Source organism: Lynx canadensis, chromosome C1, assembly GCF_007474595.2.
Source record: "Lynx canadensis isolate LIC74 chromosome C1, mLynCan4.pri.v2, whole genome shotgun sequence".
Classification (NCBI taxonomy): domain Eukaryota; kingdom Metazoa; phylum Chordata; class Mammalia; order Carnivora; family Felidae; genus Lynx; species Lynx canadensis.
In genome coordinates this window covers 43,159,664-43,178,265 of record NC_044310.1, presented here as the reverse complement: position 1 = coordinate 43,178,265, position 18,602 = coordinate 43,159,664, and the positions used below count along the sequence as shown (strand labels likewise).

Sequence of the window (18,602 nt, the reverse complement as noted above, 5' to 3'; positions counted from 1 at the left end):
TATTTATTTTGAGAGAGAGAGTGCATTGTTGTGAACGGGGGCTGGGGGGGAGGGACAGAGTGAGAGGGAGACAGAGAATTCCAAGCAGACTCCATGCTGTGAGCACAGAGCCTGGATCAGGGCTCGATCTAACAAACCATGAGATGGTGACCTGAGCTGAAATCAAGAGTTGGATGCTTAACCAACTGAGCTACCACAGGTGCCCTGAAATTTTCCACTTTTTAAATGTTGGTAACTAATTTTGATATTTACAAAATCACTACATGGGTCACAGTAAACATCATGATTCTGAGGGGGTCATAGACCAAAATGAGAGATTACAAATGGAAAACAATTTAGGTAAGATCGTGAATGTCAGATTTTAAAAGATTCTAGTGTTTCACTTGTTCTCCACATTCAGATTAGCATTTATTTATTCAACAAATATTTATTGAATGCTTAGTATATGCCAGGCAATGTACTAGAAACCAGAGAATCAAAGATGAAACACTCTTGGAACTGACCTTTTAGTGGGAGGCCCACAAATAATTACAAGACAATGGAATTGGTAAAAAAAAAAAGAAGTCTGTCACAGATTCTGAATGGGTAGGATGATTGTTGATAACAAAAGGAGGCCTGGCATATATAGTTTATATTTTGTAACAATATGGAGCCACTAGAGAATTTTGAATAGGCTAATTATATCAAATTAGCATGTTAGATCAATGCAGTCCCAGGTTAGGAGGGAATCATGGGGGTGACCAAATAGGAATTATTCATTATTTTAAATTGTTGTCACATCCCATTGCTCAGTATTTCACATTTTGTAGAACTTAAAAACCCCAGTCTCAATTTTTAAATTGATTCTTCAAATATTTCCAATTAGCACTAACCTTAAAAAGTCATTCAAAAAAGTTTGGCACTTTAAATGTTTGATGTTTTATGGTGGTTTTATTAAGAAGCTAGAACACCAATGTAATCTATTTGTCTTTGTGGCGTGCACTGGAGTGGCTGGAAAAATATTCCTTTGTTTCTGTACGATGGAATTTATAAATTGGTGATTATAAGATAAATTTTGAAGAAAGTGTTTATAGATCATATTTGTAGATCATCCTGGGCAAATTCATCTCTGGTGTGACTTCTGTTAACTTGAAAAAATTCTGTGGAAAATGGGTAAGTGTGCATTTATCAGTACATTTCACAATACAAATTTGTTTTAGCCAAGTAATAGCTATAGTAGGAGCTTGCAGTAACATTGGACACATTCTAGTGCAGTAACTGAGGTTGTTGCCATTTAAAAATAAAATAGAAATTGATAGGTTCGTAGGTTTAGAGAAACCGACCTTGAAGGTGAAGATCTTCTCTGGGGGGAGAAAACAAGGGAAGCTGCACCAGTCTGACCGAAGATGTAGAACACCCCCGTGAGTGGTCGCTGAGTTGCTGTCATAAAAGCTGGATGTTGAGAGTGTAAACATACATGGAAACAAGCTACTGAACTTTGGGTAAATGCATTAACCCAAAAACTGAGATGTGTAAAATTTGTTCAGGCTGCCTGTTCAGCACTGGCTCTGTTCTTTTACAGAAGAAACTACTTTTCAGACCCCAAGATCTAGCCAGATGCCTCGGTCTTCAGTGCCACCATTAGTTAAGACGTCACTGTTTTCCTCAAAATTGTCTACTCCTGATGTGGCAAGTCCCCTCGGAACCCCATTTGGTTCTAGTGTAGTGAATCGGATGGCTGGAATTTTTGATGTAAATACCTGCTATGGGTCACCTCAGAGTTCTCAGCTGATAAGAAGAGGGCCAAGATTATGGACTTCTGGTGAGGATTGTTTTCTAAAGTTTGAAATGTCATAGTTGTAGAGAATCCGATATCCTAAGTTTTCACTTTCTTGATTTTGTTTTGTTTTTTGTTTTTTGTTTTTTTATTTAGATCAGCAAATGCCTGAATTTTCTAATCCTTCTCCATCTACCTGTGTTGGTGCGGAGGGTAAGACAGCAAGACAGCCTAGCATGATTTATTCATGGATTCAGAATAAACGTGAACAGGTAGGATGATATGGTTATAGGATTTATATTTGCACGTAACACTGAGAGCATCAGGAATCTCACAAGAGTAACCCATCGGGGATAATTAGGACTTTTTTTGATGCTTCATGTATTAAGTTGACCCAAATGAAATTGCCAGTATTTGACGGGCTTTGAGCTATATAAATTGTAATTTCATATGACTGAGACTAATACAATGCCTTTGATCTGTGAATTCTTTCGTTTAATGAATATTTACAAAGTTCTTTATATATGCTGGGTGTGGTTTTAGGCACTAGGAAAGCAGCAAACAAAAGTCCCTGACCATATGTTTATATTCTAGTAAGGGGAAATAGATGAGCAAGCAAATGTATTAAACCATGTCTCTGAATAAAAAAAAAAAAAAAGTATTGTGAGACTTATTTCATATGCTATTAAGAAAAAAAGTTGCCATGACATGCTGTCAATTGTTAAGACACGTCCCAATATGTTATACTCAAAATATGAAAAATATGTGTTTTAAAGGGGAAGAAATTTGATGTCTTAAGTGCTGTATAGGAAAATAGAGCCATTAAAGGAAGTCTCCTTGATAAGTTGATACTTGATTAGAGACCCTGAAAGAAAGGCAGCGAACAGACAAATGCAAAGGTCCTCAGGTGGGGGTGTGCTTGATTTGTGTGAGGAACAGCATGGACACTAGTAGGTGGTGATGAAGTTAGAGAGGCAGCAGGCACCCAGAGCTCATCAGGCACATTAGTTATTGTGAAAACTGACATTTTCTCTGAGTGAGATGGAAAGCCACAGGATGATTTTGTCCACAAGAATGACGTGATATAACCTTACATTTTGAAAGTGCTGCTTTAGCTGTTGTGTTGAGACTACGTTCTCAGATGGCAGGAGTAGAAGCAGAGAGACAGTTGTAAAGCTGTTGAAGTAACGTAGTGGGAGAGGATGGTATCTGTGATCAGGGTGCTTGTGGTGGAGATGTTAGATGTGATCAAGGTCTGGATGTATTTTGAAAGTAGGTGTGATAATCCTATCTTACTGATAGCAAGATAAACCTTGCTTGCTGTTTGGTTGTGTGTGAAAGAGAGAGACAGTGTTGACTTTCAAGTTTTTGGCTTGAGGATCTGAAATAATATAGTTGCAATTTATGGAGTAAATTTAACTGATTTGAAGAGATTTGGTAGAGATGAGGTAGGGAAATTATGAGTTTTATTTACGTCCATTTTGAGGTGTTTATTAGACAACCAATTGAAAATACTGAGTAAGACTGAGATGTATATCCAAAGTGTAGGGGTAAGTTCTGGGCTAGAAATACAAATTTGGAAGTCATCAGAATATAGACAGTATTTAAAGCCATGAGACTCCCATGAAAAAATGCTTTGGGAGTGGATATAGAAGAAAAGACATGTAAAAACTGGACTCTGCAATGACTAAAGAGGTCTGAGAGATGAGGAGGAATAGCAAAGGAGACCAAGTAACTATTGAGGTGAGAAGAGAACCAAGAAAAGGGGAAGTAAATGCCACACGCTGCCGATACATAGCCTGAGATCCACACTAGGAATGAACTATTGTGCTAGAAATGTGGAGGTCATTGAGTCCTTGTCCAGCTATTGGGTGGAGCCTTGGGGATGAACGCCTGATTGGATGGGTCCAGGAGAGATGGGAGGAATTGCCGGCCACAAGAAAAGCTGGATCTTTCAAGGAGTTTTCCTATAAGTGGTACAGAGAAATGGGGTAATTAATAGCGGGAAGGAGTTGAGGGGTCAAGGAAGGGTTTTATATTTTAAGATGGGAGGAATAACATCTATTTTGACGGAATGATTGATTAATAGAGAGGGACTGTAGGCATTATACAAACTTCAGGATCCCATTTGCCCTACCTGTCATAAGTACCGCCGTATCGTGAATTCCCTTTCAAGTCAGTTGGGGTATATAGCTTTCAGCTTAATACTAAGAAAATTGTTTCCCATGTAAATATCAACTAATAGAAAACAATTTCATGTCTTAAGATTTTTTGTTGTTGTCTAAGGAAACATTCTTTTTTGGCATTAAGAAGTTAAAGGGCAAGACAGTTGTCGAGAATTGAGTAAGAAAATATCACCAGAACCAATTCAGATTCCTTTTATTGTGGGGTTAGACATGTGTACTTGAGAATGCAGTTTAGGTGAGATGTCCCATCTTCGTTTTCCAGTTTATAATACGAAGGTATTTACTTATGTGGTTTACTATAACTATTCTCTGTAAGATATGAAGTGTTTCATTTAATGTAGTGTCAGGGAGAAACTGGGGATGTGTTAACATTATGTTTGAATAGATCTGAAAACTTCCATGTGTTAATTCTTCCTTCTTTCCAACTCAGGTTAAGAATTTCTTATCAAAACGGGTGCTGATAATGTATTTTTTCAGTAAGGTAAGAATATGTAGTTACAGCATTGGGAATGGGGGGAGAGGAAATGAAAACGAAATGAAGTACCAGACTAGATTTGACTTCTAAATATTTAGTTCGATCCTAGGAAGCTTGGCGTAGTGCTCTGCTAAACCTCCATGTTAGTAGTTGCCCTAGACCCCCACCTCACCTCAGTGGCTTCCCGAGGCTTGACTGCAGTTGGCCTCCCGAGTCTCCTGGCTGAGGACAGCTTTGTGCTCATATTCAGCCTCTTCCTGCGGAGTGATCAAATCCATGGCGATCCTTCATGGCTCATTGTCCTGCCAAAATCTTTGTGGCCAATTTGGTATTCAGAAGAGAGATGACTGGATTAGATTATACATGTTACGCTTGCGTGGGATAAAAAGTTGTGATTCAGGCCACAAATGAAATGACGTTCCACCTTGTCCGTCCGCCGCCCAGCTGCCGCAGGAGAGTAGCTCTGAATTGCAGAAGCGAAAGAGTCGATCCTGTTTCACTGACTACAGCTGTTGCATGTTAATCCTTTGATAAGCAAAACTTCTGCCCATATGTAGGGGAAAGAATTTTTGTTTTGTGTTAGCTATTTAAATCTAACTTCTTTCATTCTGAAGATACTGCAGTATTAGCTAATGTTGTACTTTGTTAAAGTGAAAAGTTTGCACTGGCATACGTTATTCATTTTCATTCTGTGGGGAGAGAGATCTGAGTAACTCTGATGGAACATAGGCACACACAAGAAAAGAATCATTTCAAGTGCTTGAAACTTTTTTCTCGCTTTGGTGGCAGGGAAGATCCACCCAACTAGCAATTACCTTTACCAAAAAGAATCTACCTCAGGCTCTCCATTAGAGCTTTGGGAAAACTATCAGCCCCCCCGAGGAAGGTGTCCTGTCTTCCACCAAGAGGAAGAGGGGTTGTCCGAAGTTTTACTTCAGAAGGATGGGAAGAGAACTCACCTTTGTGTCTTATGTATGCCATGTTCTTTTCTCTTAAGTTCCCTCATTTAATTCTAACAGCATTCCTGTCAGATGTCTTTCTGTCCTCATTTTACAGATAAGGAAACCTGAGGCTCAGGGGGGTGGGGGGGGGTCAAGTAGCTAGTCTAAGGGCATATAGCCAGTAAGTGGCAGAGCAGATGCTGAACGAGATCTCCTTTTCCCTTGGAAGTGAACGTCTACTTTTGATTTTGATTTTGCAAGTGGATCTATTTTAAGATGAGTTGTAGACACTGCCGTTGGATGTTGAAAAATGTAACGTGCTGGTGTATTTAGTAGGCTTTGTTGGGCATTACCAAAGCCAGCATTTGTTAAAATGCTCCATACTATTTGACCTTGCTGTATTAAAGAAGGTTGGATGGTGTTTCTTTGGAGTGGGGCTAAGGGTAGACAATTTAAGAGTGGGTAATGTGTATTTAGGCGTTCTGAGGTTTTGACGCCTGAGCATTAGGTGTTCTGAGCATTTGTAACCATTGTCTCTCAGGTGATCTGTATACCAATCTGAGGTGGGTTGAGTGTATGTAACTCTTATTTTAAGTGGGAAACTGAGACACATAGAGATTTAGAGATTGGGCAAGAGTCACACAATAAGTTGGTGATAGACTGCTTTATTGCAGTGAAATCATATTGTGTAAGAATTTCAGATTTTAATTCTTGAGAGCCAGCTGTGAATTTTGTACTGTTACAGCTACGTAGTTGATAGATGACATAAGAGTTATTGCCCAGAGGAACTTATTGAAATGTTTTTGTTGTATTTGTAGCACCCAGAGGCATCTATTCAGGCTGTTTTTTCAGATGCCCAAATGCATATTTGGGCATTAGAAGGTAAGCAACCTCAGTGAACTACGATTCTGATTTTCATTATCAGTTAAATACTGAAGTATAATCCATGAAAGGTCAGTTCTAGACTCTGATATCAGTCTTTGAATTTTTAGATACATTTTTATATCTTTGTTTTATATGGATCATTTTTCTTTCTTAGATACTTAGGTGTGCTTTAATTTGGGCAGAAAATTTCCTTATATAGAAGCAGAGAAACTGAGCCTGGGATTCTTACCTATCTTTTTCTGCTTCAAAAAACTGCAACAATTAATAGATTGTTTTCAACTGTCAACTTATATTGACCTAACATTTAACATTTTAACATATTTAACTTGAATTTCATATTTAGCTTGAATATGAAAATTTAGTTGTTAAAGAACTGTTTTTTGTTTTTTTGTTTTTATCTCCTAGATACTGCCTTCTCAATGCTTAAATAATACTTCCTCAGAGAGCCCTTTCCTGAGCACCCTAATGAAAGTGCCCTCGGGGCGCCTGGGTGGCTCAGTCGGTTAGGCATCCGACTTCGGCTCAGGTCATGATCTCATGGTTCATGGGTTCAAGCCTTGCGTCGGGTTCTGTGCTGACAGCTTGGAGCCTGGAGCCTGCTTCGGATTCTGTGTCTCCCTCTCTCTCTGTCCCCTCCCCCGCTCACATTCTCTCTCTCTCTCTCTCTCTCTCTCTCTCTCAAATAAACATTAAAAAAAATTAAAAAAAAAAAAAAAAAGAAAGTGCCCTCAGTAGCGGTCACTCTTTTCCTCTTTTCCTTTATCCTGCTTTGGTTTTCTTTTTACCAGTCATCACTACCAGACACAATATCATTTAAAAACTTTTCTTCCTACTAGAATGTAGAGACTCCTCTTTTTCAGGACTGGTGTAGTGAGGACCTTTTCAGTGCATGTTCCAATCTGTTGTGCATTTTTCTAGCGTAATACCCTCCTCCTCTATTTCAAGTTCTTAGGATATTAATCCCTTCTCGATAGATGTATCGTCAGTAGATTTGCCTAATTTTTTTTTCTCTTTTCTTCTTGAGGTCTGTCTCACTTAGTAGCAGCATCATTCACCGAAGATAGATTTGGAGTTGTCCAGACTACACTACCAGCTATTCTTAACACTTTGTTGACGCTGCAAGAGGTAGGCAGTGTGTGGGTTGCGGGGAGGTAGACGGTCATGTTTTTCCCTGCCTCCCAGGTTTTTCAATTTGTTTCTCACGTATCACATTTATTGAGTAACAAAACATATGTTGGAAGTTAAAATGTGGTACTGTTCTCACCCATGGGAAATTCTAATCTAAGAGAGACCAGGAAGAGAAACTTCTAATTCGTTTGTAAATAATAATTTTATAGAAACAGAAAAAGGAAGTCACTAAACTTCTGGTATTAATCAGATTACTTAGAGTATTAGAATTCTGTTCAGTGATATAAATTTGGATCCTTACACATCTTGTAGCTACTAAAAATAACCTGTAGTTAAATTATCCTTGCAGATAAGTGTTACCTATTGGCCAGATCCCTTGCTGCCAGGCTGGGTGAACAGTTTCAAAGTAGTAGGACTTTTTAGTCCTAGACTTAAAGACAGAAAGATAAAACATGCTTCTTGCTTCTGAATAGGCTGCCTTTCCTCATTTCATGTTGGGTGGTGTGTTTTACGCTGTCTTGGCATTGTCATAGTACGCCAGGTGACAGATGCAAACACTGAGTGCCAAAAGCATTTCCAGGTGGGAGCTGGGTTGTGCAGTAGGTGTTCCGGAGGAGTGGTGTTGAAGTAGGCTCAAAGAACGATTGGTGCATCTGTGCAAGAACATCTTGGGAGGGAATGTAAAATACGAGAAGAAAACATGCTTTGCTGTTCTTTTCTTCCACTCTCAATTTATTTTGCCTGTTACAAAGTCTTAGGCATCAGAGCCAATGATTCTTTTTTTTTTCCTTTGAGTTCTTTTTGTGCCCACTTTCTCACGAATGTGTTTTGAGACGTGTGTACATGTGTATAGTTTTATTATTTGTGCTCTTTTCCCAGATACCTTTCTCTAAAGAAATCATTTCCTAGTATTTCCCCACAACTTCTAGTATTTGGCTTGCCTGACAACACAGTAGGATACCCAGGATTTGGGCGTGTATTTTTTTTTTTTTAATGTTTATTTTTGACAGAGAGAGAGAGAGACACAGCATGAGCAGGGGAGGGGCAGAGAGAGAGGGAGACACTAGAATCCCAAGCAGGTTCCAGGCTCTGAGCTGTCAGCACAGAGCCCGACATGGGGCTCGAACTCACAAACCACGAGATCATGACCTGAGCTGAAGTCAGATGCTCAACCGACTGAGCCGCCCAGGCACCCCCTTTTTTTTTAAATTAAAAAAAAATTTTTTTTAATTTTTTTTTTTTTTTTAATGTGGGCGTATCTTTAACACACATAGCATTGTTTGTTTTTTATCACTCAGTGTAGTTTACAATAAAATAACAATAACAGTACAGTGCTTTGTAGTCTACAGAGCGATTACTTACCATGTTTTGTTTTGTTTCATTTAGGAAGACTTAGTTTTAAATTCTCTAACTACCAAACTTCTGGGGTTGTTAAAGTATATTTTTTATTTAAAATAGTTATTATTCAAGTATAATTACCATATGGTGTTATTAGTTTAAGGTGTACAACATAATGATTCAGCAGTTCTGTCTGTTGCTTAGTGCTCATGCGGTAAGTGTACTTTTAACCCCCCTCACCTATTTCACCCTTCCCCCCACCCATCTCCCCTTTGGTAACCACCAGTTTGTTCACTACAGTTAAGAGTCTGGGTGTTTTTGTTTGTTTGTCTCTTTTTTCTTTGTTTGTTTCTTACACCTAACCTTACACCCATCAGAATGGCTAATATAAAAAAACACCAAGAAGTAAGTGTTGGTGCAGATGTGGAGAAAAGGAACCCTCCCTCATGCATTATTGGTGGGAATGCAAACTGCTACAAACTGCGGAAGACAGTATGGAGGTTCCTCAAAAAATTAAAAATAGAACTACCCTATGATCTAATAATTCCACTACCAGGTGTTTACTCACAGAAAATGAAAACAGTAACTTGGAAAGATACATGCACCCCTGTGCTTATTGCAGCATTACTTACAACAGCCAAGATAATGGAAGCAACCCAAGTGTGTCCATCCATAGATGAATGGATAAAGAAGATGTGCGGGGGGGACACACACACAATGAAATATTACTCAGCCATAAAGAAGAATGAGATCTTGCTATTTGCAACAACATGGATAGATCCAGAGGGTATTATGCTAAGTGAAATAAGTCGATTAGGGGCACCTGGGTGGCTTAGTCAGTTGAGCGTCCGACTCTTGATTTCAGCTCAGGTTATGATTCCAGGGTGGTGGGACTGAGCCCCACATCGGGCTCCATGCTGAGTGTGGTACCTGCTTGGGATTCTCTCTCCCTCTGTCTCTGCTCCTCTCCCCAGCTCACTCACACTCTCTCTCTCTTAAAAAGTAAGAAAAGAGAAATAAGTTAGAAAAAGACAAATACCATACAATTTCACTCATACCATTATTATTATTATTATTTTTATTTTTATATTTTTTGGTCCTCATAACTATCTTGTGAAGGAAGTAGGATGGAGGTATTTTAGGCCTATTTTAGAGATGAGGGAGGCTAGCTTCAGGTCTCGCTCACAAGTCTCAGGTGGCAGAGCTGGAACTTGAACCTGAGCTGTTTGCAGGGCATTAGCAGTGTAGAACTGTGGGTTTGAAGGCTCAGAGACACTTGACCAATATTCTTTTATAAGTCGCAGTTCATTTTTTGTTCCTCTAGAATCCTCTGCTGCTCTACCTAACGTGGTATTCCAAAGAAATGATTTTTCTTTAAAATTTTAACAACTAAGGTTAGAATAAGGGCTGTTGTACATGACTGTATCTGTCTCAAAAAGGCTACTATCTTTTGGTATGACTTAAGATTATGCTCAGTAAATGGTCAAGTCAGATTTGAAAACCAGGCTTTTGGACTCCTAGTCCTTTGCCTCTGTGAGGGCTTGGAGGGTTATGCATCTCCTAACCTTTCCTGAGATAGAATGGCAGTATGTTAGATGGACCAAAGTGCAAGATCTAGAATCAATCCCACTTGTGTCTGAGTCCTAGCTCCTACTACTTCCTAGCTCCTACTACTTCCTACTACTTCCTAGCTGTGCAACCTTAGAAATACATTTACCATATTTCATTGAGTCTAAGATATCATTAATTAGAAGATACATCTCCATTTCAGGAATTTTAAAATGGCGGGGCGGGGGAGTGCATTGTATAACCAGTGAAAATAGTAATCTCTAAACATCAGTTTCTGTATCTGGAAAATGGAGATAGTAATAGTAGTACTTACCTCATGGGGATGTGAACGATGAATGAGATCAGTACTCAGGATGCCTGTCCCATATTAAGTACCCAACAAATGTAAGCTTTTATTACTTAGTTATTATTTCCATGTTGTATGACAGAATTCTTACAGTGTACAGGAGACAACATCTTTCAAGATTAAAAAAAAGTATTGCTATCACTACTGTAAGCAAGCAGTCTAAGAGACATAGTGTCAGACAGATGCCCAGTTCAAGTCCAGGCTCTTGTACTTTCTGAATGATCAAGGGTAATTTATTAAACATCTGTCAGGTTAGAGTCTTCATCTTTAAAACAGAAATAGTACCTTGCAGGGTTATTATGAGAGTTCGAGATAAAATCTGTATACAGAGTCTAGAGTGGTGTCCTAAGTTATCAATTGCCTGACAATAATCAAACAGTTACCATGTGCTAAGATACAGAATAGAGAAAGACAGACATGGTTCCAGCCCTCTAGTTTACAGAGTATAAAACAGATAATCTATGAATAATTAACTACAATTGTAATAAGTGCCACAATGTACAGAAATGTAGAATGATCAGAGAACATAAAACAGGTATGCAATAAATAACAATTAAATGAACATTAAATGAAATGCTTGTGATGTCAGCATGGTGTCTTTGTTAGCAAATTATTTTAATATTTAAATGAGGTAACATATATAAAGCAGTTAAACTCCGTGCCTGGCGCACAATAACTGCCATCAGTAAATTTAGCTATCAGCATCATCTAAGAGTATCATTTTGTAGCTGTGGTTTTTGCCAGGGGCAGTTTTGTTTCCCAGGAAACTTTGGGCAATGTCTGGAGACATTTTGATTGTCACAGATAGAGGGGAATGCTACTGGCATCCTTTGTGGAGGCCAGGGATGCTGCTAAACAGCCCATAATGCGCAAAGCGGCCCCCACAACTGAGTATTACCCAGTCCAAGATGTCAGTAGTGCTGAGGTTGAGAAACTCTGCTCTGTAGTCATGATTACATTTAACAGAGTCTGGTGTTCTCCTTGCCATTTGTTTGGGACTCTGGCTTTCGTGGAATAAACCTCTATTTTAACTAGGTTATGAGTAAGATCCTTGAGACGAGGCGCTTTCAAAGCTCTGCACGGTGGACAGTTTGTTAATGACACTGACAGATAAATAGTCACAGGAGAGCAATGAGCGTTTTCTCTTTATTCGGCTTTTGTGCATATACAGTGCATATAAATATAAATGGGCCAAAAGTGCCTATTTTCATAGTATAGCCCTTTTTCAGGCTTCTATAAGGGCTAACGTAAGGCCTTTTGGGGATTTTTCATTTTTACTGAAGAGTATATTGTTTAGTGGTGTACTCTACTCACTGTTTACCCTTTTCGTTGTTTGGGATAATTCTTAACTGGATATTTGAGATCCCAGTTGTGTAATCTCAATCTTCAGGCCAGAAACCATGTGTAGTGCATAAAATGAGTGCTCAATAGATACTTGTTTAACCTCACAGCTGATTAAGTACTTCGGTTCTAACTATGGCATACATCACTAAATACTATAAACTGGTGTTTCCTAGATTGAAGTTATTCATGTGCTACTTCCATAGTTTTTGCTGTCATTGTTTATTACCACATGTTATTGCCATAATTTTAGTCCTATTTGCCACCTGAACTATTATTTACTTATTTAGTATTTTAAGTCGTTCATTATAAGCTTAATTAATTCATTAATTTGGATTTTATTTTTAAGTGATTTCTATACCTAACATGGGGCTTGAACTCACAACCCTGAGATCAAGAGTCTCATGCTCTCCCAACTGAGTCAGCCAGGTACCCCTAACTTAAATTTATTTAAAAGGAAATTTTGTATCACTTTTGTAAAAGGAAAACTAGCTTGAATTGCTACAAATAGAACATAGGTGCACAGTTCCTTATCTCAAACCTTAGGATATATTTCAAAATTCAGATTTTTTTGGATCTTAAAAATATAACATTGTATATATATCCTAGATTACAAAATACTCCTATTGGAATCTGAGGCAGAATCCCCTTAATCAGATACATTAATACTTTTCTGCAGTGAAATATCTGGGTCTTCATATTAAGTAAATAAAGACTGTAAATAGCCTGTGTCAGCTCAGGTCAGGTTTTACTGCCAGATGAAGTCAGGTCAGCTTTTGCCACCAACAGTTAGAAAAGTTTTTGTTTTCAGGGCTTTTTGGATTTCAGTATTAAGGGTAAGACAGTCAAAGTGAGAAAAGATAATAATTGAAAGCTCTAGCTGTAGATACTGTTGTTTGCTGAAGTCCCTGAACCTGAAACCTATTTATCCTTTGTCATAGAAAGAGATTAATGAGGATTCAAGATGTGTTAGGGACAAATTAGCTCCAAACCTAGACTTTCCTCCCTTTTTTAACCCTTATCTCATTAGGGTCTGTCGTTCCTTATTTTTTAAGAGCTGGTATTTTATGACTTTTATTCTTAGAGGTCTTTCAGAGAACAGATAAAAAACAATTTAACAAAATTCATTCTTTTGCATTTACCCTTCAGACCCTTTTAAAATCTAAGATGCGGGTGCTTGGGTGGCTCAGTCGGTTAAGTGTTCGACTTCAGCTCAGGTCATGATCTTGCAGTTTGTGGGTTCAAGCCCTACATAGGGCTGTGTGCTGACAGCTCAGAGCCTGGAGCCTGCTTCTGATTCTGTGTCTCCCTGTCTCTCTGCTTCTCCCCCACTTGTGTGCGTGCGTGCTCTCTCTCTCTCTCTCTCTCTTTCTCTCTCTGCCTTTCAGAAAAAGTAAATAAACATTAAAAAAAAATCAGCAGTCTAAAGAAAAGTAAGCTAACCATTTAAAATAAATAAGTAAATAAATAAAATCCAAGATGTATTTTGGAATCTTAGTGATTTGATGTTTCCGGTATCTTGAAATGTAAAGATTTCAAGATTTGCTGTTTGAGCATCCTAGGAATTATTTCATCATTACTCATTATTTATTCCCAATTGTGGTAAAAAAGCCCAATAAGAAACAGGAGAATGATAGAATCACATAGTATTCCATCATCTTTCAAGAAAAGTATATAAGCAATATGGACATACGTTTTTTATAGTCTTTTTTTTTTAAAACTTTCATTGAATATAGTTGCTAATTCAGAATTAAAAAATTTTTTTACTCACATTGGCAATTGGAAGAAAATTGCCAGTATGTGCAATATTATTTAGATAAATCAGAAGATGAATGCAAATAGCACTCTAGACCAGCTTTGTCAGATAGAAATATAATGCAATATAATTTTACATTTTCTAATAGTTACATTAAAAAAATACAGGTGAGGTTAATTTTAAGGATATATTTTATTTAACTCAGTTTATCTAAAATGTAATTTTATTATGTAATCAATACAAAATTATTAAGGAGATATTTTATACGTATTTATTTTTTATTTTAGAGAGAGCATTTGCGGGTCAGGGAAAGGGGCGGAGTTCAGCAGGCTCCACACTCAGTATAGAGCCTGACGTTTGGCTTGAGCCTATGACCCTGGGATCATGACCTGAGCCGAAACCAAGAGTTTGGTCGCTCAACTGACTGAGCCACCCAGGAACCCTTAGATATATATTTTTTAACACTAAGTCCTCAAAATCTGATGTGTACTTTTCACTTAGGCAATCTCAGTTCAAACCTGCCACATTTCCATGTATCTTAGTGGTTACTGTATTGGATCGCACAGCTCTAGATTTTAATGAGGATCATAGAAATTTTAAACCGTAAATCTTCAGATGATAATATTCTAGATATATTTTTTCAAACTCAAGAATTGATGACAGAATGATGTATTTTTAAGGAAAAAGGAAATATATGTGATATTCTCATTCAGTAAGTCATTCAAGAGGAAGGACTTTGTCCCAAAATATTTTATAATAAGAACCTGTGGATCATCCCATTTTGTTGAGAGTATATGTGACAGTATTCTTTCATTTTCTGCGATATTTTACACCAAAATTTACTTTATATGGCTTATAAGTGGATAAATGCTGAAGGGATACAAAGGTGTATACAGAGGTGATTGGAAAGAAATAGATGATGTTGAAATGAAAAAGCTCACTAGATTCGTCATTTGAATTTTTCTTTATAAACCTAAGAATGAAAATATTTTACCATTATGGTGCAAGGAAAATGGATAAACTCTCTTCAACAAAATTATGAGCTGTCAAAAATTTTTAAAAATAATTGCATTTTGATGGTATCATTCTTCTGTAGATTTTTTGTAAGGTGACTTTAAATTATAAAAAGGGACCATTGGACCCAGGTGGTAAATGATGATAGCTATTTTTCCTGGTCTAATGAGGGTTAATCAAAGTTTGCAAGAAAATTGAAAAGGAAGTAACTTTTCCATTATTATTCGGTGATATCTAATGTTGCTTAAGTACGTCACTGAATACCACCTCCCATTCTGCCTAAAATTATTTCAGGTATGTCCTGGTCTCAGGAAACACTCTTACAAGTTACTGTTGAAAGAATAAATGATTGGACTTGAACTTGTCATGGCAGACCGAACACACACACTAAATCTTGTTCCTTCCCCCACACTCTGCTAAACCACAGTAAAAGGACTTTTAAAAAGACATAAATCCACAAACAGGAGAGGAGACAACAGCAACAGAGTCTTCAAAGCTGGAGAGGAGATGGTTGAGATAACTAACTTGGCAGACCCCAGAAGCAAATCGGAAGTTGGTAATGAGACAGGCCCCCAGTACCTCTGGAACTAAGGATGAAGGGATAGGTACCAAAATAAGAACGATGGCTGAGAGCTGTTCGAAAATTAGATCTGTAGATTCTCTGCTGCTGGTGCCCCGCCTCCAGCAGCTGAGGTTTGTCCTTTAGAGAGGGTAGAGCACTGGGCTCTCTGGGCTGGCAGAGTTGTGAGTGGACACGACAGACACGCTTGTGGCTTCTGTATTAAATAGATAGGGGTATACTCCCCTGAATACAGGCCCACCAGACAGAGTACTGGAAAACTCTTCTCTGGGAACTCTGACTAATCCAAGAAGAAAAACAAAGTTACTGAGTTGGGCAACCCTAAAAAATCCATGCAGGTCACCTCTTGTGAAGCCTGTTGTCAGTAATCTCTATGTATTCAGTGCTTTTGGTCAGCTTTTTAGGAGGTCCCTCTCGCATTCATGAGCCAGGGATCACTAGATTTCCGAGCACGGTCTCTAATGCAGAAAATAGAGACCAAAGAAACAAAGATGGGGAAAGTAGCTTGGAAGAAACTATAAAACCAAAAACCAAAACCACAACAATCATCAAAATCCCCAGAAATAGGAGAGGATATTGCATCCTTGAAACAAAAATAGGATGCTAAAATAAAAGGGATCATTCAGATGATATAAAAGAGCTCTTGAAATTAAAAACATGATGGCAGAAATCATTTTAACTGTATTTAGTTCTTTTGGTGGTTCTTTCCTAACTATGAACAATAATCTTAAAGTGTTATTTCTTGTCACTATAGTATTATCTTTCTGTAATAGTTTAATACACTTATACTTCTGTATGTTTAGTTCTTCCTTTTCTTAATGTGGTTATATCATTTAAAAATTATATTATTTACCTTTGGCCTTCAAAAAATACACTTAAATCTATATTTCTTTTTCTATCAAGTATAAATAAAGTCACTTTCATTTATGGATTCTCTCTCTCTCTACCTATTCTTGCTCATAGATGTTTTATCATCTAGAAAGGAAGATAAGCTAGCTTATAGTAAATAACTTTATTTATGTAAAGCATAAAGTTTTGGTCTTTTTTTTTTTCTGAGATTTATAATAAAAGTACTCTTAGCTGTCACACACCATAAGCAAAGTAGGATATCTGTATTTCACTTCCCAGCTTTGCATTTTCAAGACCGTTGCAGAATGGCTCCTCTTGAGACGACAGGTCTGAACTTTTCTCTGCTAACTGCTGTAGTGGCTAAACATCCACTGCATTGTCTTTCAAACTTTTGACTGTGATCCAAAATAAATGTTTTCTAGAATGCCTGTATGATGTGTGTATCTCTCTCTCTTAATTTATTTGAAATAAAATCTCCTTGATTCTTTGGACTAATACGGCTTTATTGATATTCTGAGCTAATGTGCCTTCTTTCTTTCTTGATCTAGGCAGTTGACAAGTACTTCAAGCTTCCTCATGCTTCCAGTAAACCACCTCGGATTTCAGGAAGCCTTGTGGACACTTCTTATAAAACATTAAGATTTGCATTTAGAGCATCATTAAAAACTGCCATCTATCGAATAACTACTACATTTGGTGAACATCTGAAGTAAGTTTACCTGTTCTAACCCATGATGATAATCTACTTTCAGGAGTTCCCATGAGGAACAGGTATGAGAATTATAAAGGCTCACATGTTCAACATGTGACTTTCATGATTCCTACTGGGAATTAACAGCTTTGATATCGACGTTATATTTTAAAATTGGGCCTATCATATAAGTTTTGGGGCCTTCTTTCAAACAGACAAAAAAGGATAGAAAGTTATAAAAGCAGCAAACATCCTTATGAGATAAAAAGCAAAAAATTGAGTACCTTTCCAGAAAAGCATATTAAAAATAATTCTGATATTACATCTTAGTCAGCTAAGACTTTAGGTGAGCAGAGTTTTCCATAAATGAGTCCTTGGTGCTTTGTGAATCATGCTAGAAAAACAATGACAGATCATGACACCTTTGGAAACAGAACCAGAAAGAAAACCACAAATGCCAAGCCTGTTTATATTTAGTTTCATTGATGTTTACTGCTTTCTTCTCATGAAATAATCCAGCTCGGCAGGATAAGGGATGCTAGTTTATTAACTAAACTGTGTTTATCACAATTATAAATGAACTTTAGAAGGCACAAAAGATTGCTTTTTCTGTATGCGGTCAATGAGTAGTTTAGAACTTCTGCATGCTGCCTACTTTTAGAAAGAGTAGTATATTTCCTTTTACTTCCACAATGCACAGCAGTAATAGCAGGCTTTTATGGGACACTTGGCTCTGTGGCAATGTAAAGAGCACTAGATAATCCTCTCTCTTTTCAGAGGCTTATTCACTTGTTTAAAAACAAAAAAAAAACAATTTATGGAGTGTCTTCTACCTCTGTGCTCTCCAATATGATAACTCCATATTACTGTTCAAATTTAAATTAACTAAAAATTCAGTTTGTCAGTCAAACTGGCCACATTTTAAGTCCCCAGTAACTACATGTGGCTAGTGGCTACTGTATTGGACATCTTAGGTCTAAAACATTTGTTGGGGCGCCTGGGTGGCTCAGTCGGTTAAGCGTCGACTTCAGCTCAGGTCACGATCTCGCGGTCCGTGAGTTCGAGCCCCGCGTCGGGCTCTGGGCTGATGGCTCAGAGCCTGGAGCCTGCTTCCAATTCTGTGTCTCCCTCTCTCTCTGCCCCTCCCCTGTTCATGCTCTGTCTCTCTCTGTCCCAAAAATAAATAAACGTTAAAAAAAAAAAAATTAAAAAAAAAAAAACCATTTGTGTCATTGCAGAAAGTTTATCAAGACAGCACTGTTCTAGACAATACACTTAGCACTTTAAATACATTTTTTCATTTCCTTCTCTTAAAGCATCTATGAGGTATAGAGGTTATCATAACTGTACAGATATGGAAACTGAGGCTCAAGGAGATTAAGGACTTGCCTAATAGCACAGTCTAGTTGGGTTTAGAACATGAATCTGAAATCTGGTCTTACTTACTCTTAAAATCCCACCATTTCTCCCTATATTATAGACTGCCTCTGAGATATAAACCACCATGGAAGATGCTTGATGAATGTGGAGCATGAAATATGTATATGATGATAGAGCAAAAGCAGGGAGAAAGGGGGAAATAGAGAGTTTTAGATAAGAATGGGGGATGCATGACTGATAAATTATGACACTGAAATTCTGCCTTAGTTTCTTTTCTCTGAGAAGAGCCATCTTTTATATATGATGAGGTCAGTAGACTGTTGTATGTCCAGGACAGAATGGTATGGTGGGGAAAAAAGATTTGGAG

The 18,602-nt window shown here is 37.7% G+C and overlaps 1 protein-coding gene across 4 annotated transcripts in view; it reads left to right on the top strand.

Moving 5' to 3' along the window:
• The window catches only part of NDC1 (NDC1 transmembrane nucleoporin), a 44,991-nt gene that overhangs the window by 24,475 nt on the left and 1,914 nt on the right, over nucleotides 1-18,602 (top strand). Inside the window, exons 12-17 of one of the 4 annotated variants that reach the window (XR_003970885.1) lie at nucleotides 1,562-1,801; nucleotides 1,913-2,028; nucleotides 4,373-4,423; nucleotides 5,207-5,389; nucleotides 6,177-6,240; nucleotides 7,268-7,286. Coding sequence is in view for 3 of the 4 variants with exons in the window: in XM_030325617.2 (XP_030181477.1) it covers nucleotides 1,562-1,801; nucleotides 1,913-2,028; nucleotides 4,373-4,423; nucleotides 6,177-6,240; nucleotides 7,268-7,368; nucleotides 16,713-16,873 (733 nt within the window). In the remaining variant the exon portion in view is untranslated. Of the gene's footprint in view, nucleotides 1-1,561; nucleotides 1,802-1,912; nucleotides 2,029-4,372; nucleotides 4,424-5,206; nucleotides 5,390-6,176; nucleotides 6,241-6,648; nucleotides 6,759-7,267; nucleotides 7,369-16,712; nucleotides 16,874-18,602 lie in introns of those variants that run through there. The other 3 variants (XM_030325617.2, XM_030325621.1, XM_030325620.1) reach the window with 3 other exon arrangements.